Source organism: Phocoena sinus, chromosome 15 (genome assembly GCF_008692025.1).
Source record: "Phocoena sinus isolate mPhoSin1 chromosome 15, mPhoSin1.pri, whole genome shotgun sequence".
Lineage (NCBI taxonomy): Eukaryota > Metazoa > Chordata > Mammalia > Artiodactyla > Phocoenidae > Phocoena > Phocoena sinus.
In genome coordinates, this window is record NC_045777.1 from 11,938,774 (window position 1) to 11,962,997 (window position 24,224).

General features: G+C 49.4%; 2 protein-coding genes across 3 annotated transcripts in view; both read left to right on the forward strand.

The window, feature by feature from the left end:
* The window catches only part of PTGIS (prostaglandin I2 synthase), a 44,380-nt gene extending 37,269 nt beyond the window's left edge, over positions 1-7,111 (forward strand). Inside the window, exon 10 of one of the 2 annotated variants that reach the window (XM_032604820.1) lies at positions 6,600-7,111. In XM_032604820.1, the coding sequence (XP_032460711.1) occupies positions 6,600-6,831 (232 nt within the window). In that variant the 3' untranslated portion in view covers positions 6,832-7,111. Of the gene's footprint in view, positions 1-2,315; positions 5,662-6,599 lie in introns of those variants that run through there. The other variant, XM_032604821.1, reaches the window with a different exon arrangement.
* An 8,911-nt stretch (positions 7,112-16,022) lies between these two features.
* KCNB1 (potassium voltage-gated channel subfamily B member 1) overlaps positions 16,023-24,224 on the forward strand; it is a 102,825-nt gene continuing 94,623 nt past the window's right edge. Inside the window, exon 1 of the mRNA XM_032603768.1 lies at positions 16,023-16,771. Within this exon, the coding sequence (XP_032459659.1) occupies positions 16,205-16,771 (567 nt within the window). The 5' untranslated portion in view covers positions 16,023-16,204. The remainder of the gene's footprint in view (positions 16,772-24,224) is intronic.

Genomic DNA, 24,224 nt, shown 5'->3' on the forward strand with positions numbered 1-24,224 from the left:
GTACTGACCATACTACATCTCAGGGGTGTCGGGACAAATGAAGTGGACCTTTCTAGGTACTTTAGCCACTGCCTGGCTCATTGTAGGTATTTGATAAAAGTTATTATTTGTGATTACTAATATTACTATTATTAATGTTTAGGCATTATGCTAGTGAATGGGCACATTACATTAAGCTTTTGGCCTCAGCTTTCTCAACAGTAAAATGGAGATAATAATACAGTTGGCTCTGCTCTAACGCTTCATGTGCATTGCTAAAAATCCCCGCACCATGGGAAGTCACAAAGTAAAAACCACAGGATTGTGGGGGAAATAGGGCTGGGGCCCAACCCTCAAAAACTTCATCAGTGACACACACACACAAAAAGATACGCACCTAGGAAAATACAGTAGTATAGGTTTACACATGTTAAATGGAATAAACAGAAATGCCTAAGTGCTCCAATAAATATGGTGCTTTACTTTGAAAACGACCTGACGTTTGCCATGCAAGTGGGCATTGGATGGAGCTGTGAGTTACGATGAAGCCTGGGAGGAGGGTTATCTGAGGTCGGACGCCTGAAGAGAATGGTGTGGGTCACCACCCACTGGTGTGTGCGTTTTGTGAATTCCCGCTCAGCTTGGTTCAGCTGGGTGCAGTTTTTCATTCTCCCAGTGTTTCTTGCAGATGAAATGACCACAAGCAAATGTGAAATTTGTGTTACGCTTCATTCTTGCCCTAATAGGTCAGTCCCACTGGGACAAATGCACATGTTCAAAACAAGTGTTACAGCAGAACCGACTGAAGTTCCCACTACATAAAGTTTTGGGACAGATAAAAAGAGATAATGGATATGAAATGCTCAGCACTGTGTCTGGAACATAGTGTTCAATAATTGAGCTCATTTGTTATTATTTTAATCTCAGTGAATTGTCATGATACCTGCCAGCTGGTCAGTCTATCACCGACTCCAGAGGTCAAATCATTCCTCACGGTCAGGCACCTGGTGAGTGGAGGTGCCAGGATCCAAATCCAGGTGTGGGTACAGATACCTTCCACCCCCCCACCCCACCCATATAAACTCACCCTCTACCATCCTGCAGCTTCAGAGCTGGAATGGATACATCCCACCTTGTTGACCTTCTTTGACCAGATGGGGAAACTGAGGCCCCGAGTGGGAAGAATCACACCCCCTTAAGAGGCAGAGCCCAGGGACTTCCCTGGTGGTCCAGTGGTTAAGACTCTGTGCTTCCACTGCAGGGGGCATGGGTTCGATCCCTGGTAGGGGAACTAAGATCCCATGGCCAAAAAACAAAAGGCAGAGCCCAGGTGTGCGCCCAGCTCTCCTGCCCAGAACGTTGACATTGCTCTGTCCTCATCTTCCCTCTTTTTCACTCGTTCAATAAGATTAAAGAATCCCTGCCATGCATTCTGTCCGGCATTGGGCATCTGGTTCGCCGTGGGAGCGGGTGGTAAGGTCCAGAGTAGTAGAGGATTCAGCCTGACCTTTATTAACACAGGTGGTAAGATAAGGCAGGTGGAACCAGTTCACATCAGGTGGGGCTGCCACCACATTTAGGGCCCCACTGATTACATCCTCACGTGGTTTGTGTACTTATTAGGACAGCTTTCCAGAAGGTGGCAGTAAAGAGTGCCTGCCTGCTCTTGCAAAGTTGGTATATTCTAACAGTTTTTCCCAGACAGCGGTAAGATATCTGCAGGGAGGGGTGCCCGCTTCTGATCTCACAAAGGCAGCTGTGGCTCAGCGGCACCCCAGACGAGGCAGACGGTTCCAGGAGTTTGGTGGGGGTCTGGGCTGCGTATGGTGGGAAGAATCAGGAAGGGTCACTGTCCGTGTTAATCACAAGCGAGGCTGTGCTCTGCTGTGTCAAACGACCTCCAAGTCTCAGTGGCTCGTATAACAAAGGTTTAGTTCCCACTCACACAACGTTGGCTGTGGGTTTGGGGGGGCTCTTCCCCTCCATGCAGGGACTCAGGGGCCAGGATCTTCCCATCTTCCCACTCCATCATCTCAGCATGGAACCCACACAGCTGCCAGGCAGTAGAGAAAGCTGGAGAGTCAGGCACTGGCTTGGAAATGCTTTGATGTGGAATTGACCCACGTCACTCCTGCCCACAGGCCGTCAGCCAGGACTCGGGAGCTCCTGGACTGGTGAGCAGAAAATGCCTGTGCTCTGCTCTCTCGCCCTCCTTTCCCACTTTAACCAAAGTGAGAGCTGGGGTGAGACCCAGGAGGACGCCATCGCTTTCCCGCCTGACTCCAAACAGGCCTCCCACTCTCCCCCTTCACGCCTTCAACACTGTCTCTCTGCAGATTCGTGTTCCTCGTGCTGGCGCGCTTTGACCTGGAGCTGATCAGCCCGGACGTGGAGATGCCCTTGTTTGACCTCAGCAGGTACGGCTTCGGGCTGATGCAGCCGGAACACGACGTGCCTGTCCGTTACCGCATCCGGCCTTGAGCTCCGGGGCAGATGGGACTCCACGCACCCAGCCTGACCCTAGTCGCCCAACGTTCTGTGCCTGCGTTCGGCCTGGGTACAGAGCTTTGAACACCCAACGGTGCCAAGCATTATCCCTTCCCTACTGTTTTTCCTAGAAGGCTGTGTCTGAGGGAGGGGAAAGAAGGGGAGTGAAGAAAAGACACCAAAAGCTCTGAGGATTACCTGCTGCAAAGTTTAAGTTCCAAAATGAGGCTCTTTCCGCTCCCAGCCCCTCTGGCCCCTCTCACCTTTAGGATACCCACTAAAGCTCGGGCAGACGGGGCACAACTAGGAGACCCCACTGCTCTGCCCCCAGCCCCCACGGGCTGCCGTCCAAGGCCCTGACAGTGGTGCCGTCCAGACCCTAACCAGTCAGAGCAGATGCTGGCCACTAAAAGGCCATTTGGGCCTAGCTGTGCGTCTGTTGAAATAAACTCTGTCCCCAAATTTTTTTTAAACTACCTAAAGCCAAAGAGTCTCTTACAATATCTGCTTTCCTAGGCACCCCACTTGCTAGACACTTCCCCCATCTCTCCGTTCGCACCGATCCTTGAGAAAATGCTGGAGGGTTTCCCGATGCTGGTGCATCCCCAGTGTGGAGTGGGGGCAGCCTCCAGATGACGGGCTCTGAGGACCAGGCTTCTGTGCGTTACAGTTACGGGCTCCAGACGGGGTTGGTGTTCCCAGCGCTGGGACTCAGGCAGGGAGTTAGCAAGACACAGCCCAGACTGGATGGCCCCAGTGAAAGGAAGCAGCCAGGGCTCCTGGGACTGGTCAAGCCAAAGAAGAGGAGGTGTTGGTTTCCTACATTCTAGCTTAGAAGCTCCAGCTGTGGGCACCGTCCAGATTGCAGGCCTGTTTTGTTTGTCCTACATTTAAAAAAAAATACATTAGCGTTATCTTGTCATCTTTGGGAAAGTTGATTCAAAATGTCCAGCTTCTCTTGAAAACTTGAAAGATCTGTCCACACTGGGCCCATATTCCCAAGGGCAACCACTGGCCAGAGCTCAGTAGCAGCTGCCTCCCTATCGGGGGCCTGTGGGCTCTGGTTCACCAGGATTTCTACTTGGTCTGCTTCTCTAGTCACAGCACCTCCTGTCCCCCGAAGACACCCAAGTTTGAGAACCCTGTTCCTACTCTTAGAGGTGATATTGTAGGAGGTGGTGGGAACCCGCTGATTGGTTCTCAGACCAATGGTCCATCCTATCCTGGGTGCACCACCCTTTGATCAAACAGATCAGTGATGAAAACTTGCCTTTGCATCAGCTTTAGGAAAAAAAAAAAGATCAAAAAGAAAAATTGCCTGGAAACTTTTATTATGATGACAAGTATTAATATTAGGTCCTGTTTATTGAGGACCCTCTAAATGCCTGTGACAGGAACAGTAGATATAGTATTTCTACTTTCACGGCATCTCTGCAAAGAGAGGATGGTTATGCCCTCTTTATAGTTGAGGAAATGGGCTCAGAGAGGTGAAGTGACTTGCCCAGAGTCGCACAGCTTGTAAGCTGATAGAATTTTGCAAACAGACTTACTGTCCCAGTAGCAAATGCTAGATGGGTGGCTCTGTGCTCTTTGGGCTCAATGGGGTGGTGGACCGGCAGTTCTGTTTGGCATCAGAGAGCTGACAGAGCCAGAGACACCCATGGGTGGATGCATCTCATGAGATGTGGACACGCATACACACATATAGCTAGGTTCCTGTAGCTTTAGCTGGAGCGAGAAGAGAGGACCTGAGATCTCTGAATGTTCCAGGGGCTGGTCTCTTCTCAGGGCGGCACCGGGGCTTGGGGGCTTCCCTGGCCCTCAGCCTCCAGGCGGCCCTAGGATTCCCAGACAGGCACTGTGATTGGCAGGAGGCGGGATATCCCCAGGGAAACCCATCTTCACGCCTGGGTGACCCCCACTGCCTCCTGCTTCTTAACTCTGCAGGAAATCAGGGCTGGCAGCCTCCTGTGGGAGGATGGAGCCAGTTTCCATGGCAACCCTCGGCTGCCTCTTCCTTCCTGGCTTGGAAGGGAAGGGAGGAGGCCTCAGAAATAGCTCCAGGAAGATCTCTTGTACGTGGCTGCTACCCTGGTGTGCTGGGGAAAAGCCCTTCTGATTTCCCCCTTCCAAATCAGGGCTGCTTTGTCACTGAGACTAGATTCTCACCTGTGTTCAAAAAAGGGCCTTTTCCCTTTAAAGGTGACACCTTGGAGCCACAATCATTAGGAAGAGACGATTCTCCCACCAGGCAGCTCCAGCTGGTATCAGAGATATTGAAGTACAGCTTGGGAGACAATGCTTTAAACCCACCTTTGTTTCAATCTTTATTATTTTTTCTTTCTTCTTTTAAAAAATATAAGCTATAGAGAAAAGAAGGAGAGATGAGTGGGTTAGCTCCTTGCTACAGGTTATTTAGGAAGGTACCCAGATGTCACTGTATTTCTTCATACCTTGTTTTAGAATCACGAAATTGCAGGACCTATATCAGAAATATTCTTAGGTTGACCTAATGGAGTGTTTCTTTACCATCATCGTGATGATTATTTTTTGCTATATTTTGTATTGTTATTTACCAGGTATTTTCCTTTAAACAGTCTCATTTTTTAAACTTAAATTTGTTTAAAAAGGGGACTTTTTTTCCTCTGCCGGTAACAACATGTATCGCTTGCTGCCAGAAATAGAAAGTGACTGAGAAAGAAATCCGCTGGGGAGGGGTCCTCTGCGCTGGCGTCACCAAGGCTTGGAGCCTGAGCTCTGTCTCTTCTCTGTTACAAAATGAAACAAACACATGTTTGAGTGGCGTTAAGGCCGCGCCAGCACCACCCTGAGACTCTGTCCATGACAGTCACAGGGTGGGGGGAAGGGAGAGAAAGAGGAGTAAGCTGCCCACCACGTGGGCGTGCATTACGCCTGGTGCGAGGGCTGCCCAGGGTCATCTCCTGCCACCAGTGGGTCCCGCCCATGGTGAGCTGGGGACATCCCACCTGCCCATTCTCCAGATGGAAAAACAAGCTTGGAGAGATGAATCATCTGGCTCAGCGTCACTGATTTGTATGTTTGTTGTTTCTTAAAGACGGTGTTTCGTGAGTAGCAGTGATTTTTCCACCTTGCTGTTTTAACAAAGAATTCTATTTTTATATAATATTGTCGAGTCGAAATGCGCTGAAATACATTAAATCACCCTTGTTTGTGGAACTGCCTCTGAGTGTGATTCAGATTGAGAGTTGGCTGTGTCCAGAATAGCGAGGTTAGTGCCTGGGAAGGGAGCACAGAGTCCGTATGTGCCTGGCTCTGGGACAGGGCCTTTCGTGGACAGAATCAAGTCGCACCTCCAGCCACCCTCCAGACCATATATTATTATCTCCATTTTTACCAAGGAGGAAACTGAGGGTCAGAAAGTGAAGTGGCTGACCCAGGATCTTGTGGTTAATAAGTAGTAGACACGGGATTCAAATGCAGGTCTCCCTGCTTCCTGAGACCGTGTTCAGGATCTTTCTATCAACAATCCTCCTGATGGCAGAGGAGGGACCGGGTACCCTTAGCGGATTTTGGGGAAGAGGCTCACAGCCCAAAGTAAGGCAAGCAAAAAAGTGTCTTACAAGTTCACTAAATGTTACCTATCCTTCATGCAGATATATGCATTTATTTTAATATTAAAAAGAAGAGAAGTTTTTTGTTTTTTGTGCCACACCGCACAGCATGTAGGATCTTAGTTCCCTGACTAGGGATAGAACCCAAGCCCCCGGCAGTGGAAGCTCGGAGTCCTAACCACTGGACCACCAGGGAATTCCCAGGAAGGAATGAATTATATTAGCTTTGGGAAAAATTGAAAAGGGAAAATCATTTTTTTCTCTCAAATCTTTGAGTAAAAATAATGTCCTGGTACTTCCCTGGTGGTCCAGCGGTTAAGACTCTGTGCTTCCACTGCAGGGGGCACAGGTTCCATCCCTGGTCTGGGAACTAAGATCCCACCTGCCGCTCAGCTTGGCCAAAAAAAAAAAAAAAAAGTGTCCAGAGGCAAATGTCCTTCATCTGTGGGGGGCCATGGAGGCACAAAGTAACACAGCAACATTTTATACGTTAAAATGTTTACATTCAACACAGCAGACATTTCTTTCTCTCTCATGCAGATGCAGGAGATCAGAGGTGGTGTGGCATCTCCACAGTCACCAGGCCTCTTCCTTTGGTCCCTCCAGCATCTGTAACCAGTGCTTTCCACCTCAGGGACCAGTGTGGCTGCTTGAGCTCCAGCCATTTTGTCCACATTCCAGCCAGCAGGAAGGGGAGAGAAGGAAAGAGGGGAAAAACCTGTTTCTATCCCACTGGTCACAATTTAGTCACATGATACTCCTTACTGCATAGGAGGCTGGGAAATGTAGTCTTTCTCTCCAGGAGACCAATACGTGCCTGCAGAAGGGCACTGCACCCCAGCTTGACAAGTGCTGCGTTATGCTCTTCTGAGCCAGTCATGGTCTGAGCCACATGCAGGGCCAAAGGGACAACACTTGGCTTCTCTGAGCCATTGACTTTCTATCAGAGGTCTGCAGCTCCAGGACTTTGACCTTTCAGACCCCTGTACTATAAAAGTCAAGAGAAAGACTCCAGAGTTTTATTTTGCCAGGTAAGGACATTAAGAAATACATTTGTCATTTGCTTCCACTGTCAATCTATGAAAGGACATTTGAATACCCCTAACACAGAAAGGTAGGTTCCATATCAGAATTAATACAACCACTCAAGGGTTGGTATTAAATAGCTCGAAAGTGGAAACAACCCAAATGTCCATCAACTGATGAGTGGATAAACACAATGTGGTATATTCATACAATGGAATACTGTTTGTCAACAAAAAGGAATGAGGTACTGGTACATGGTACAATATAGATGAATCTTGAAAACATATTCTGAGCGAAAGAAGCCAGTCACAAAAAGCTACGTATTGTATGGTTCCATTTATGTGAAATGTCAGAATCGGTAAATCAATAATGACAGAAAGTAGGTTAGCAGTTTCGAGGGGTTAAGGGGCAGGAGGTATGGGGAGAAATAAAGAGTGACTACTAAAAGGTATGAGGGGCTTGTCATGTATTGTGCCCAGTTTGGAGGCTCTGAGCACAGCAGAAACGGAGACCTCAGAGGTTCTAAAACAGCCTTTTATATGCTGAAGTTAAAAATCAGGTCAAATACTTCTTTGCTTAAAACCCGTCAATGCTCTTGCTATGAAATCCAAAAACCTCCAGACAACCCTCACCTACACGGTTTTTCTCTCCTCCTCTGTTTTTCTTTCCTACTCCTTTTCAGCCCATTCTTGCCCTCATACACACTCTGCCCTGGCCACACCTGCCGTCTTCCATCTCCTTCAACCCTCCCACCTGCCCCAGGGCCTTTGCACCTGCTCTCCCTTCTATATTTATGGTTTGGTGGTCACTCTGACTTAAGACTCATCAGCACCATCACTCCCTCAGGAAGTTCTTGAGCTGAAGTCGCTGCCTCTCCTCCCCATTATTCTTATTCTCACACTTTTACTTATTTCCTTCATATTGAGTATCAATATTAGATTATTTTTAAATGTCTCTGGTTATGTCTCCCATTTAAATGGGAGCTCCAGGACAGCAGATTGGTTTCACCACTGTTGGATTCCCAACGTGCAACCTAAGCTTGGCACCTAATAGGTGCTTTGGAAATATGTGCTAATAAGTGAAAGAATGGCCTTTTTCTCATCTTGGGAGAGATTGTCATTTATCTTGGACAGTGAGGAGTCATAAAGCATTATAAGTAGGGGAGCGATGTGGTCAGACTTGTGCCTTTAAAGGTCAACCCTGGTTGCAGCAGGGACGTTGGATTCAAGGAAGTATAAAATGAGGGAAGGGAGATGAGAGAGGAGGCAGATGAGGTCAGGACAGAGTGGACAAGGGCGATGGAAAGGAAGGAGGAGAGTGATCAGTCTCCAAAGGGCAGGAGGGCTGGACTTAATGATATCTTAGGAGAATCGGTTAATTAGCCCTTGATCTCTGTGGCTTTTATTTCCTCCTTTTGCCGACTCACTCCTTTTCTACTGCATCTTGGAGTTCCCAGGCTTTTCTGTGGGGAAGAGGTATTAGTTTACCTCTAATTGCTCTGTTGGAAGCTCATGCCTCAGTCCATCCTCACCCTGTATTTCATCATTGTTTGACCACAGACCCTGGAAGCCAGTGGCTTTGGCAAAGTCCAGGCCATGAAGGGGCTCAACGGACTACGTGCAGGTTTACCTATCTCCCTCTGTGGGGACCCTCTGGTCGTGTCCACATTTCCTCCCAGGGAGGGAGCTCAAGAGACCATGCCACAGCTTAGCACAGAGCATTGTGTGTAGGAAACACCCCAAAATGTTAGGTGGTAGATGGGTGGGAATGGCTGAGAAAGTGGGTAGGGTGGCTGGGTGGATGGGTGAGTGGTGGGTAGATGCATGAATATTTGGGCTGGATGAGTGATTGGGTGGTGGGATGAATGAGTGTGTAGATGCATGGGTGGGTAGATAGTAGGTGGATGAGTGACTAGGTGGGTAAGTGATTGGGCATATGGATGGATGGATGGATAGATCGATCGATCGATGGATAGATGGACGAGTGAATGGGTAGATAGACAGGTGGATGGAAAGACAGATGGTATATGGATGGGTAGATGGCTGGATAATGATAGAAAGATGGATAGTGGTTAGAATATGTGAATGAATGGAAAGAAGGATGAGTGAGTGAATGAGTGCATGGATTGATGGGTGAGTGGGTAGATAAGCATAGTTGGATAGTTTGGTGGCTGAGTATATGGATGGATGAATGGGTGGTTGGGCTGACGGGTAGGTGGTGAGCAAAAGATGAAAATAAAAATGGGAAAATGTTTGGGTTGGTCAGAAAATCAAGCTCACCCACTTTCCAGGAACCTGGACCAGGAACCCCAGGGCTTGATAAAGGTAATCAGGCTAGATTGAAAAAGTACTAGAATCAGACATCTGGTCACTCAAAGACCATCCAACAGCTAATCGGTAGAGTGCCTGGCATATAGTAACTGTTTAATCCACGTTAGCTGTTGTTACTGTGGTTGTCAGTGTAGTTACTGAAGTTACGTTAACGTGTACTTGCTAGTGTTAGGTATGGTGCTAAGCGCTTCACATGCCTTATCTCATTAGTCCCACCAGCAACCCCGGGAGGTAGATTCTATCATTAACCCCATTTTGCTCATGATTTATTATTATTGGGGCAAAAGAGAAACGGGCAAAAAGACTGGACTCCAAGCTGCTAGAAAAATCCCTGGGGCTACTGGAACTGTATCTGGGCAAGGCCACCACATAGAGCAGTTGTCCTGAGTGACAGCCACTCAGAGATGTCAGTTATATCCCTTGAGCCTTTGGGTACCCTCATACCCGAAAACAGTTATTCCTTCCCAAGGGGCTGTGCCCAGAGGTGCTGAGATACCTGAGTAGGATACTCAGTGGGATTATAAATAAGTGATACCTGGTATTATGGAGTCCAAGAAAAAAAGTCTGACTTCAGGTGGACATGTCTCTTGCCAGCCCAGCTTAGACGGGGATTCACTTGTATTTACATGGATGAATTGGGCTGACTTGACCTCATTCAGCCTCGGAGAAAACTCTCAACACCTCTCAGTGGGACGTCTGCCGGGAGGGCCTGAGCAGAAGGTGGTTTGTGACATAGTGCTGATACTTGGCTGCCTACTTACTGGTTGACCATCGGGATACTTACTGCACCTCCTGACGAGCTTTTTAGTTTTCCCATCTGTAGAATGAGATGGTTATACTTGAACTCAATGCCGGGCTCCTTCTCCATAGAACATTCTAAGTTTTATTACTCTTTTTGCACTGTTTCCTATAAGTACATTATAAGGAGATGGTAAACTTCTGGTTAGTGGAGAGAGAATTGAATCGGTTGGGTTCTTTGGGACTTAAATGACAAAATCACAACACAATCTGGCTTAGGTAAGAAGGGGTATTTACTAGTTCCCATAAGTGGGAAACCCAGAGGCACTGCCTTCAGGCATGGCTGGATCCAGGAGCTCTAATGACATTGAAAGGACTCAGTATCTCAATCTCTGGGCTCTACAATCCCTTCTATTGGCTTTATTTCTAGATAGTCTCTCTGCTTATGACGGTGGAAAATTCTAAGAAATGAAGACCAGGTGCTTTCAAATAATTTATAGTCTTTTCATTTAGAACATAAAATTTCTAAATTGGGCACTACGCAGAGCCTGGGGAAACAGAGAGCGGCAAGACAACTTCTTTGGACTTCCTTGGCCTTTGTGTGCAACATGCATGAACTTAAATTTATACCAAGGCCAGGAAAGTAACATAAATAAGAAAAGTGTCTTGAGTGAGGAATATTAGGCAGAGGTGGAGACTGTAGCATAATAGAGAGCACATCCTGCCTAAAGGGGGTGGCTGTGGTTCAAGGCCAGCAACTCCTCTTGAGCCAGCTGTAATTGCCATGTTACACAGGAATGTGGGCCAGTGTTAATCAGTTCCTCTAATTTTTCAAGAGAAAACAGAAATCCAGATTTTCATGGAAATCCCTCTGATATTTAAATATTAACTAAAAAAAAAAAAAATCTGTGATGGCCACACAACAAAAGTCTGCAGATAACCAGCTCATGACCTCTGCTATTTAGCACAGGGGATTGCCCAGAGGACTTGAACACTGCTTACATACTAACGATTTCTTTTAAAAAGATGTATACAAATATCAGTTTAGCTGACTTGAGACTGTGAAGCATCTCAGAGGGTCTCCTCATGAAAGGCTTGGAGTCAGAGAGGGGGCCCATAAGAGAACTCTTTGCCAGTTTTATTTCTTATATACCTTGCCCCCACCCTCACCAATAGGATTGGATACTCCTGGAGTCAGAGGTGTGTCTTAGTCATAAGTTTCTTATATACCTTCATATAAGAGGATTTATTTATTCATTCAATAAATATTTATTGAGCATTTACTCTGTACCTGGCATTGTGCTGGGCACTATGGGAACAGTGTGGCAGACACTGTTGGTTGCCTACCCAACTTTAATCTTCACTTCTTCCTTGTTAAATAAACTTCAATTTTGTAAGGGCAGTAATTAGCCTAACCCTAAGGGGTGAATCCTATTTTCTTTGACAGTGATTGGTATAGGAGTGGCCATGTGACCCATGATATGGAACTTGGCAGAGATTTTGGGGGCGGGGGCGGGGGCGGATAAAAGGGGAATTATTTTTGGCCACCTTGGCCATCTCCTTCTTTCTGCCTTTGAATATGGTTTTATGGAGGCTTATGCCTGGAGTGGTGGCAACTATTTTGTGAATATGAGGCAACAAGCTTGGGACAAAAAGCCAATATATTGAAGAAGACAGAGAAAAAAAAATGGAAGAAGCCTGGGTCCTTAATAACATAGCTGAGCTGCTTAATCAACTCTCCTACCACCCTCATCCTAAATTTTTATGTGAGATAATTAAATATCCTTATTCTTTAAGCTCCTGTTAGTAAAGTCTTCTGTTACTTGAGATGAGCAAGACAGACCACCTCCTGCCCTTGGGTAACCTACAATCTATCAGATAATGAGAGCTAGCCATGAGTAAATGCTTTCTATAAATTCCTTATAATAATTTCCATCCTCCTTTTACACAGAAGAAAAAAATTGAGCCTCAGAGAGGTTTAACCACTTGCCCAAGGTCATTTTGCAAAAAATGGCACCAATCATTCTTACTCCAGAACTCACTCTTTGAGCCACTGGCAACACTTACTTCCTTCTTAAGTTTGCACTGAATCCTTTGCACTGAGTGTATGAACAAGTAGTAGCAACGGGGCTTTTGCTTAAAAGTTACAGAACTGTTTGCACCATCTGCACTTCTAACATCCAATTGTACACAGAGGTTCTTTATCTGAATCTGGAGCCAGAGCCAGAACTTTGCAGGAATTGGGCCACCTGGAGTGACAAATCTGAATGACATGGAATATCTAGCACTGGCCTCAGACTTGGGGAGGACTCTCCCCTGTCAGAGCCCTGTAGCTATGAAATTGCCCAGCTATTCCCACCACTATCATCCCAGTCAAAACCCCATTATCTCTGGCCTGGACAATTGCAGAAGTCTCATGATGGGTCTTCCTGCTGCTTCCTTCGCCGCCGCCCGATCCCTTTTGTCCCCTAAATCCCATAATGCACACAGCAGCTGGAAGAATCACTTTGAAACATATACCAGCACATGGAACTTCTCTGCTTAAAACTCTATCATGGCTTCCCATCACAATTAAGAAAAAAAAACTCAAAAACATTCTTTAACCTTGAGAATAAAATCCCCAAAGGGCTCTGCCTGGCCTGGTTCCATCCACTTCTCTAACTTCCTTTCCCAAGCTCATTTCTATCTTAGGGCTTTTGCTTGTTTTGTTTCCCCTGCCTGTACCTGCATCCTCAGGATTTCACATGGTTGTCTTCTCCCTGCCCTCAGATTCTTGCCTTAGATATATCACCTCCTCCAGGAAGCCTTTCCTGCCTGACCACCCTATCTAAAGTTGCTGATACCTCTCCCAGTCATGCTGTATCACTTCCTCTCACTTACTTTTCTTCATGGCATTTAACACAATTCAAATGATCTGGTTTATTTTTTTCCTTGTTTATTAACTGTATCCCCCACCAGAATATAAGTCCATGAGTGTAGAGACGGCCTGTTTTATTCTCACTGTATTTCCAGTGTTCAGAGTAGTACCTGGCACATAGTAGGTGCTCACTAATTACTGGTTGAGAGAATAGCATTTCCAGACTGGGAAATACCTTTGCCTTCTATTAAATTAATCTAAGGTTTCTCAGCCTTGGCACCATTGGCATTCAGGGCTGGAGAATTCTTTATTGTGGGGCTCCAACCTGTGCATTGGAGGATGTTTAGCAGCATCCCTGGCCTCTACCTACAAGATGATGGCATCTTGGACACGGATCATGATGATGGAGGTGACGAGAAATGAACAGATTAAAATATATAATAATATTATGTGCAACTCCATGGAAATGAATTCCTTAATTTTAGAAATGAAGGAAAGGGCCAGATGGGGAAGGATCTTACCTTAGGGCACTGTGGCTTGCTCAGTTTTTCTCCTCTAGAACAGGGGCTCACTGCTGTGTCCACAGCACCTATTTACTTATCATGCAGTAAATATGTATGTGAAAGCATAAATGAGTAAACATGGGGCCCAACTATAGCATCCTTGCTATAGGTAGCAAGGAGGCCTTGCTCACTTCTCTAGGTAAATCCTTCCGTTTTTTATTCATTTCTGGAGTTTATTTGATCGATTCTGTCTCCCCCACTGGACAGGGAGCTCCAGGGGAGGACGTATTCTTTGTTGACCCTGGCAGAGGGTCTGGCACACAGGAAGCTCTCAATAACCAGCTGTCCAAAGTGACATGAATGAATGATTGAATCACCAGGCTTTATAAGCTAGCTCACCCTTCACTCTCTCTTCCTGTCACCTTGCTTTATTTTTCTTCTTAGCAGTTATCACCAACTGCCACACTGGATATTTATTTGTTGATGTATCCATTGCTCACCTTCCCCTACTAGAATCTAGACTTCCATTCTAGAATTAGATTTTAGAATCTAGAATGGATGCTCATGAAAGCAAGGGCTATTTAAAATTGCAATCTTCTCCCCCTACCCCTGCCTCTATCCCTCTCCTCTGCTTCATTATCCCCACTGCGCTTATCACCGTCTGACATATTCTTTGACATTCTTGGTTTTGGTCTGTTTCTAACCAGCTCCACAAGGGCTGGACGTTTGCGTTTGGTTCACAGCTGTATCTCGGATGCTTATCTTTGTGCCTTGCACACAGTAGGCGCTCAAGCCACGTTGTTGACCGGATGAAGGAAGCCGGGGTTGAGAGGCAGGCAGTGGAGGTAGCCCAGGTGGGAAGGGCCAAACCGCCCAAGACCCCAGCCCGCCCCGAGCCTCACCAACTGGCTGGCCCGGGCAGGCAGGAGTTAAGCGGCGCGCACGCTTCCGACCCGCAGGTGGCGCCGTCCCGCCTCGGTGCCCGACTCTGGGCGCTCAGAAGTGCGGGACAGAATCGCAGCGAGCGCGGAGCCGAAGCTCAGTCCCGACTTGTTGATCTCACCCAAGCAGCCGCCACCGCTGCCGCGGGAGCAGGAGAAGGAGGAGGAGGCGCCGCCGCCCGATCCCGGTCTTGCCACCCGCGCCCCCAACGCCTGTCCGCGCCCCCAGCCTCGGAGAGCGCGCTCCGGCCCCGCAGCGCCTGCTGCTCCGGCGCGTCGCCTGCCCGTCCGGCGTAGGCCGGGCCCAGCCCGGCCCCGGGTCCGCCGCTGCCCGCGGGCGGGGGCGCCCGGGCGACCGCGGCGATGCGCGGTCCCTGGCCCCGGGAGGCGGCCACCCTGGGGGTGAGTGTTGGGGCGCGCGGCGGGGGCGCAGGGGGACACAGGAGGGGGGCTCTCCTGCCGCGGTTCGGCCTGTTGGTCCACGCAGGCTCCGCGGTTTCAGGCTGGGGGGTGGGGTGGGTGAAGGGCCTGGGCCCGGGGAGGTGCGCGATCCGCATTCTGGGGTGAGGGGTTAGGGCGTGAGCTTCACATGCCTGGGGGCTCAGAGGAACCCCTGAAATCCCCAATGCGCGGAGGGAGGAGGGCTCGTTTTGAAAAGGCCAGAAAATTCAGCTCACTTCCCCGCCTCCCACCTCCCCCACCCCTTCCCTTCCAAGCCCCGGGAAAGGCGCAGAACCCGGAGTTATAAAAAGCCACCGCAGGAGAGGAGCGAGGAGGAGGCGGCGGAGGAGGAGGAAGAGGAGGGGGGGGCGGGGAAGGAGCGAGGGGAGGACGAACCAGGTGCATCCCCAGGACGCTGCTCCCCCTTCCTGCCGTGGGGCAGGGGGCGCAGAGGGGGGGCGGGACCCCGCGCAGAGCTTGGCTTTGCGTCTTCAGGGTTCACCTCGTTGCCAGAGAGACCTCAAGAGATGCTCCCGTGGCTTGGGGAGAGGGGTTGCTTCAGGACAGCGGGGCTTCATGACCACCCCGTCTGTTGTGACCGACAGGTGGGCACCTGAAACCCTCCGGAATTCCTCCCGATCTTTAAAGGTTTAGAAAAAGCAATCCCGCTGCCACCCCCAAGCCCTCAAATCCTAATTATCTCGGAGCGGGGGAAGGAAAAGATGAGCAGTTAAAAAAAAGAAAAGTTTTCTCATGCAGCTCCCCTCTTCTCCCCATTGCGGGGCCAGGTCGGGGACTGGACGGGGAGACCTAGGGAGAAGCGAGTTTCAGCACTCGAAGGGGCGGACAGCGCCCCAGGCGGCCGGGTCGGGTCCCGGCGGCAGAAGCCCGGGGTAGGGCCTCCTGGGCCCCCGGGGCGCCTCTTGGGGACCCTCTCCCCGCCCCGAAGGGCGGCCCCTCCCTCCAGCCACGGGGTGGGGCGGGCTTCAGCACCGGCGCGAAGGACAGCGCCCAGCCTTTCTGCAGGCCTGAGCGGCTTAAGCGCCAGGAAGGTCAAGGCCGGCTGGGGCCCGGGTGGAGGGGTGGGGAGGGGCCGCGCACAGCTCCCTGTTTGCTGACCTGCGTCTGCTTTCTGCCTCGCAGCCGTCGGGATGGAGGTGAGAAGACGGCCGTGACGCGCGCCCGCGCGGCCCCCTGCACCCCCAGCAGCCCACAGCGCTCCCTGCCCCCCTCCCCCGCGGCGGCTGGCCTTGCCCTCCAGTGACAGCGGCCTGGGGGGGCAGGGGGGGCGGGGGCGGCCGGACCAGCGATGCCGGCGGGCATGACGAAGCATGGCTCACGCTCCACCAGCTCGCTGCCACCCGAGCCCATGGAGATCGTGCGCAGCAAGGCGTGCTCAAGGCGCGTCCGCCTCAACGTCGGTGGGCTGGCGCACGAGGTGCTCTGGCGCACCCTGGACCGCCTGCCCCGCACGCGGCTGGGCAAGCTGCGTGACTGCAACACGCACGACTCGCTGCTGGAGGTGTGCGATGACTACAGCCTCGACGACAATGAGTACTTCTTCGACCGCCACCCGGGCGCCTTCACCTCCATCCTCAACTTCTACCGCACCGGACGGCTGCACATGATGGAGGAGATGTGCGCGCTCAGCTTCAGCCAAGAGCTCGACTACTGGGGCATCGACGAAATCTACCTGGAGTCCTGCTGCCAGGCCCGCTACCACCAGAAGAAGGAGCAGATGAATGAGGAGCTCAAGCGCGAGGCAGAAACCCTACGGGAGCGGGAGGGCGAGGAGTTCGATAACACGTGCTGCGCCGAGAAGAGGAAAAAGCTCTGGGACTTACTGGAGAAGCCCAATTCCTCTGTGGCTGCCAAGGTGAGTGTGAAATCTAGGGGCTGCTGGGCTGGGGCATTCTGCCTGTGTCCCCAGATCGAGGACCACGGCTGGGGGACTCTGGCTTAGTTCCCAAATGTGAAGACCAGAAAAGAGGAAGGGCTATGGCTGAGATCTCAGAGGTGAGGACGAACAACCCCTTCAGACTGTTCCTATGTGGCACTGGCCACCTCATCCTTTTATCATTCAATAATTTATACCCCAACTTTGTTGGAGAAAAGGATTTACAGAGACTTATGAAAACCCACAGCAAGAGAATGGACACTGCAAATAAAAAGGGCACGGAGAGACAATAAAGCTTTGGGATGGAGTAGAGTTGAGTTTGGTCTATTCTACATAATGCTCCCTTGTGGAGGCCCAGACCCGGGCTGGAGGGGGGTCACCCTGCAATTTTAATACTTATCCCTATATTTATAACCTCATTTTGCCCCAAGAAGGGAATGAAGGCAGCTTACAGACATACGTGGAGGACATTGAGATACTGTCAGGCGGTTTTAGCATAAGTGAGAGAAACGAGGCAAAGGGACTCTGGGGGGTGGGTGTGTGCGTCCATGACGCATGCAGCTGGCTGTGGATGCTTGTGGGCGAGGGGTCACCCCTGGTTTGGTCTTTCTTAATTTGGTGAGTCGATTCCAAGAATGGTTTGATGCAGCTTCTAAAGATGCTTTGGCTGTCGGAAGAGGATGTAAATTTCGAAATAGGAGAAAAAAAAAATGAGGCAATGTGAAAAATAAAGCAGGAGAAAGAGGCAGGAATGGGTTCAATCACACTGGGTAGGCCAGGGAGTCCTGTCTGCTCTCAGGTAAAAAAGCAGAGGCTGTAAGGGACTAAGAAAGGATTGGGGTGGGGGCCAGGCCAGGAGGTCATTTGTTGATGAGCAACTTCTCTGTGTCAGGTTGGGACTCGGGGTTGCCTCAGAGAGGTGGGGGCCTGTCTTCACGAGGCCAGTGTGCTGGGATTTGGGAGTAAATGACAACACAGTGTGTGCAGTCCTATAAAAGAGGCCATGCGGGACCCAGGGGGAGCCCAGAACAGAGAGGTGTTGATGTCAAAATCCAGGAAAACCAAGTTGGGAAAGACGTGTTGAACATAACTCATTCTCTGAGTGCAGGGCCAAAGAAGGGGGGGCAGGTAAATGTATTCATGGCGAAAGGAAAAAGAGAAGAGGAAGCCTACATACCAGCCACGATGTATTAGCTAGGGCTGCCTCCTGTCCAGCCTGGCCTCTCATTGTGGGTGCTCCCTGGCTCAACTGCCCCCCACTAAAGGCACACCTACAGGGCTGGGTCTGGAGCGGGTTTTGTGGGGTCCTTTCTCCAGATCTGTCTGCCCAAGGAGAGGCCTTTGCAAGTGAATGTAGGACTGAGTGGCTGGTTGGAGGGTGGAGAGAGGCCCAAAGGTTTTCTCTCTTCCATGTCGACTCTAAAGAGGACAGAGAGATTCCTAGGCCTGTTTCCTCTGCTGTGGGCTGCCTCTGGCCATAATCCTGCCCCAGGTTTCATGTCCAAAAAGCCTCTCACTTAAGACATAGTCAGTCATTCACCCTTAACCGGCTTAGGATCAACAGACTTATTTTGCTATTTCCAGGCCTGACACGGGTTCTTCCCCTCCACACCAGGTGTAGACCCAGATATGACTCTCCCTCCTTCCTGCCCTGTCCCTAAGACAAGAGAGTGAGGGGCAGAGGAGGGGAGGGTCACTTCCCCAGAAGAAGCAGGCAAAAGGCTGTGTTTGGGTTGGTGCCTGACAGCTAGGCAAGTAGCTCAGGCTTGCAAAAGGTGCTGTTTGGGAATCAACAGCTTCATCTCTCCCTCGGGTTAATCCGCTCACAGGGACGAGGTTCATGACCTCTCTGTGATCCTAGGCTGGGGCTGCCGGCTAGTCCTAGCAGATGGACGACGGCCTAGGATATTCTGCCGCCAAGGCTGAAATGGTGAGGCAGGCAGGCTCGTTGACCCTCAGTATAGAAATCCTGCCATTGTTCACATATCTACTGTGTCTGAAGTATAACAACACATTTAGCCGTATACCAATTCTCTACTATCATCCCACCTTTCACAAAGAGGGAAGATCAGAGAGGTTAAGTAACTCACCTAAGGTCCTGTGACAGGCAAACAGGAGTAGCCAGAAATTCAAACTCAAGTGTGATTTTGAAGGCACTGTTCTTTCCATAGTGATTAAGTACCATAGTCTCCTCCGCAGTCTCCCTGCTTCCACCTTTGCCCCCTGCAATCCATTCCCCATTCGGCAGCCGGAACGAGCTTTTCTAAATGTATATTGGATCACATTAGTCATCTGCTCGAAATGCTCCAGAGAGGTTTCCCATCGCACTCAGAATAAAGTCCAAACGCTTCACCACGAATCCAGCTTCATGACCTCTCTGAGCTCATCTCTTCTCTCCTCTGTTCACTCAGTTTCAGCCCCACTGGCCTCCTTGCTGTTCCCTAAACAGATCAGGCTTTATCCTAACTCAGGACCTTTGCACTTGCTGTTCCTGCCGCCGAGAATTCTCTTCCCTATATCGTCCCATGGCCGGCCACTCCTTCTCATTCCTCATAGGAGCTGGTCCCTGTTCAGATGTCCCCTCCTCTGAGAGACCTTTCCTGACCCCTGTTTAAAACAGCCTCCCTCCCCTTACACTCTGTCACATCTTGCAGTGCCTTTCCTGCATAGGGTTTACGCACCATCTGAAATTCTACTTGCTTCCTTGTGTTTCTCCGTTTCTCCCCCACAAGAGTATGAAAGTCAAGAGTGGTATCCACTGCCCTGTTTCCAGCACCCAGCGTGGTGCCTGACACAGAGGATCTCCAGATAACTACACGTGGAATGAACGAATGGAGCAGGCAGTCAGTCAGTCACTGTGTCTCAGGGTCTGGGAATCTGTCATTCCTTCCTCCCAGCCCACCTGCAGCTCAGTTCTCTGTGCCTCTGGCCTCCTTCAATCATTTGTCCTTTGCCCTCCCCACCCCCATCCAGCCCCCCAACTTGGATGCTTTGCTTGTCAGAACAGCAAGGCCTGTAGAAATTTCTCAGAGGTCACAGAATAAGACGTCAAGTGGAGGATCATTGCTGGGTGATTGTGAGATACAGAAATGACCATACCTCATATATTTAAGAGCAAGGACAAGCCTGGGTTCCAAGCCTGTGTTCACCCCCTCCCCAGTTTCTGGCCTTAGGCAAGTTCTTCAGCTCTCCAAGCTCTAGCCTCCCACCAGCTAGCCTCCTAAAGTATAGATAAAAGGCCCACCTTGCAGGGTCATCATGAAATCATGTTTGTCAAAATTTAGCACAGTGCCTAACCCACAGTACATAGGGCTTATTGTTATAAATAATAGGGAGCAGAGTCCTTTCTCTATGGCTGGGGGGGCTGAGTTTGCAGCAAGCCCTTTCCTTCTGATAGCAGTATTGGAAGACCAAGCTGCCACTGTTAATAATTGATGGATGTTCTGGCAACACAGAGACAAACCAAAGCACAGGCCCTCGTCTTCCCCGTCAGGGGAGTGAAAATCAAAATCCATTAGGCAACAGGTTGATTCTTGTTTGGAAGCTGGGGTCAGCATCATCAGAGTGACATGATTGCAGTGCTGGGCCACCACTGAGTTTCTGCTTTCTGGGAAAACTACAGGCTTTTCTCAGTAGGAGAAACAGGGAACTAATTTGCCAGGCCAGGAGTGTCTGTGGTCCCCGGAAAAGTCTCAGGGTTAAAAGCCTGAGATAATTTCCAGAGTAGCTGCTCTTCATTGTGCCAGGCACTGATTAGTGATACTTTATATGCACTATCTCATTGAAATCCCTCCAACAATTCAATCAGTTTGGGCTACAAGTCACAGATAGAAACCTGGGAGTGGCTTCTGTAAGGAGGAAGATGCATCTTCTCACTTAACAGGAAGTTCCACCTAGCTGGTTTTGTGATCATGGTTCCATGATGCCATTAGGACTCTAGATTCTTTCTGTCCTTCTGCTCCTCTGACTCCTGATGGTGGCTTGGTCCTCAGGCCGGATGCCTCATCTCACAAAATGGCTGCCTAGTTCCAGCCTTCAAGTGCAGACACATGATATCTGACCAGTGAAGGAGAGCGTGCCCTCTTACGTGCCACTTTCTTTTTTCTGCAAGGCAAACCTTTCCCAGCAGCCCCCTGGCAGACTTCTTTTTAAAGAAGTGGCCGGCATCAGGTCACAGGCTTACGCTCTATCTGCAGGGAAGCCTGGAAATGCGTGTCTGGCATTTTCAGATGAGGGAGGGAATGGATTTGATGAGTGGTATTAATATTCTTTTATAAAGAGGAAATGGAAGTTCTGAGAGGGGCAGTCACTTGCCAGAGCTCACACAGCTAAGTGCTCAGTCAATATTTGTTGAAGGAATGAAAATGGCAGAGCAAGGGTTTGAACCCGGGTTGGTCTGGTTCCCAAACCTGTGCTTCTTCAATCTGGAATCTTGGACAGCTCATTCAAGCCCTCTGAGCTTCAGTGAGCTCACCTGCCAAATGGTGATGGTGTAAGCGCCCACCTCTTGGGACTATTTGGATGATTCAGTGAGATTTCAGATGGTGAATGTAATTTGCAAATGGAAAGTACTTTATACATATGAATTATTACTATTACATTCCAGTGTGAGAGTATTCTTTATTTAGAGACTTTGGTCAGTACTTTGCCCACCACAGAATTTTAAATCAGATTTTTAAATCAGCTCTGGGGACTTCCCTGATGGTCCAAGTGGATAAGACTCTGTGCTCCCAATGCAGGGGGCCTGGTTTCAGTCCCCGGTCAGGGAACTAGATCTTGCATGCATGCCTCAACTAAGAGTTCACACGCCACAACTAATACCCGGTGCAGGCAAAATAAATATATATATATATATATATATATATATATATTTTAAAAAGCCTTCCCCCCCTCCAAAAAAAAAAAAAGATTCAGCTCTGGAGTCCAACAGATGTGGTTCATTTCTACATTGCTTGCCAGGAATATGACCTTGGGTAAGTTCCTTTCCTCCTCTGAGTGTTAGTTTCCTCCTCTACAAAATGGGAATTGTAATGGAGCCCGCCTCTTAGGGCCATTAGGAGATAATCTGCATAAAGAGCTTAACCCAGTGCCCGGCAGGTAATAGATGTTCTATATGTGACCACGGGGATGATTGGTATTATCACCGAGTTCCTCTCTTCCAGCTACTCCCCTGGTTGGCAGCACCCCCTGTTACCGTGCTGTTGATTGTAGGATCCCTGCCTGCGCCCGGGATTTCATGCCTTTACGGTGATGATGCTTCTACTTCCTTGATTTGAGCCAGGACGGCTTCATGTTTTATCATCAAGAAAAATGAGGGAAACCAACTCAGAATCCATGGGGCCCCTCCAGTGCTATGAATCGTCTGGCTGAGGCTCCTGCTGGCCCGGGTCAGTCATCCTGGATGTTTGTATTGGGTTGGCCAAAAGTTCACTCAGGTTTTTGTTATGGAAACCCCGAACGAACTTTTTGGCCAACCCAATATGCCAGAGATTCAGAATCCCGGCTGTGGGGTCACACAGACCTGGGTTTGATTCCCAGCCCTGACATTTCCTAGCTCTGGACTTTGGACAAATCATTTCATTTCTCGTAGCTTCCATTTCCTAATCTGTAAATGAGGATGATAATAAAAGCTACCTCCCAGGGTTGCCTGGAGGATTAAGTATGATCGTGCATGGAAAGCACGGAAGCCACACTTCATAAATCCAGTATCCTGATTTGATAAGGGGAAACACGGAGGATACTTCAAGGACTTGCCTGGGTCACACAAGTTGGGGAAAGATCAGGGGCCATTTTCAGGCCTTGCTGCCCCTCCCTCGCCCCCCACGCCCCATTACCCTCACTGAGGTTCAGGGGTATTTCCATTCCTCCAGGATGCTTGACCAGTATCATGCCTAGGCAGCTGGTCTCCCAAGGCTTTTTGAAAGGCTACAAAAAGCTAGAGATTGTGAAAATGTTTAGGAAGGACAAGTGCTGGCCAAATGAGCAGTTTGGCCAAAGCTTAATTAACTGAAAGAGAACAAGCACACATTAAGCACCAACTCCATACCCAGCACTATGTGTACCTCCTATACTTGACAGTGTCCTGGATGGCAGCCCTGATTTTAGGGTTGCCCAAGTTCAACCTGTCGTGGATGGGACTAAGTTCAAAATTTGACTCCCCTGTTACTCACCATGTGACATGTGACAAACTACTGCACCTCCTTGTGCCCCGGTTCCTTCAATCATAAAATGGGGGCAATAGCAGGGACTGACTGCCTCATTGAATCACCACCAGAATTAAATGAATTAGTGCATGCAAAGCATTTCAAATAGGGTTTGATACGTAGAAAGCCCTCAGTAACTGTCAGCGGGGTTGTTTTTTGTTTCGTTTTTAATTGTCATTTCATTTAACCCTCCGGACTCTCCTGCCAGATAAATAAGATCCTTTTCAAAAATTCATTATTCTTATACAAAGATACATGCTCATTATAAGGTGAGGTTACATAACTTTGCTCAACGCCACATAGGCAATTGGAGCAGAACGGGGACCCAGTCCTGATGGGGAAGATATGGTCAGTGTCCCACCCATATCCTTCTAGCTCTTACCTTTTCAGTGCCACTAGCCCAACTCCCAGCTGCCAGCACCTGCAGTTCTTTGCCTAGAAGCTTCCTCTGGCCTGTCTGGAGTCCAGTAAAGAGAGGGAGTTAAGGCCCTACCTGGAGGGAGCAGCCCTCAACTGATGACTGATGGGGAAGGTGTATAATACTTCAGCTCCCTCCCCCTGGATGGGGATATAACTCAGAGGTTCATGGTCCACACTGGCCCCAGAGTTCCTCAGCAGAATTCAGCCCCAGCTGCCCACAGTGGTTCCTTGCTTGCTAGTACACTCTATTTGGCCTCTTTCCCTTCCCTGTCTCATGTCTCCTCTCCCCTACCAGTGTTTTCTAGGATCACTTCCTACATAAGCCACTTTACTCAGATCTTTATCTTAGGGTCTGCTTCTAGGGATGCAACAAAAGACCTGTGGGAAACCTCAAACTCCTATCGGGAGTCATCTTGCAAGAAAAAATTCCAGGGCTGGTTGGGCTCGGTCAGGCTCACTTCCAGCTCCTGGAGAAAATAAAAACAAGAGCAGCCGCAGCTACCACTGGGCCTGACGCGGCGCAAGGAGCATTTAAATGCACTGTGGTGTCTGATTCCCACAGTCACCTCACGAGGGAGGGATAATTATCCTCATCTTACAGCTGTGGAAACTGAGGCCCTGAGAGGTGAAGTGGCTGGCTCAGGGACACACAGCGAACGGGAGGACTGCGAGCCCACGATCTGGCCTCTGTGCCAAGTGAATGACCTTCAGGAAGTGAGAAAAGAGCTCCAGGATGCCTCTTCACCTTGGGGGACTGAAGTGCTGCGGAGGTGAGAGGCCTTCAGTGTCTCCCTCCTAACCTGGGAGTG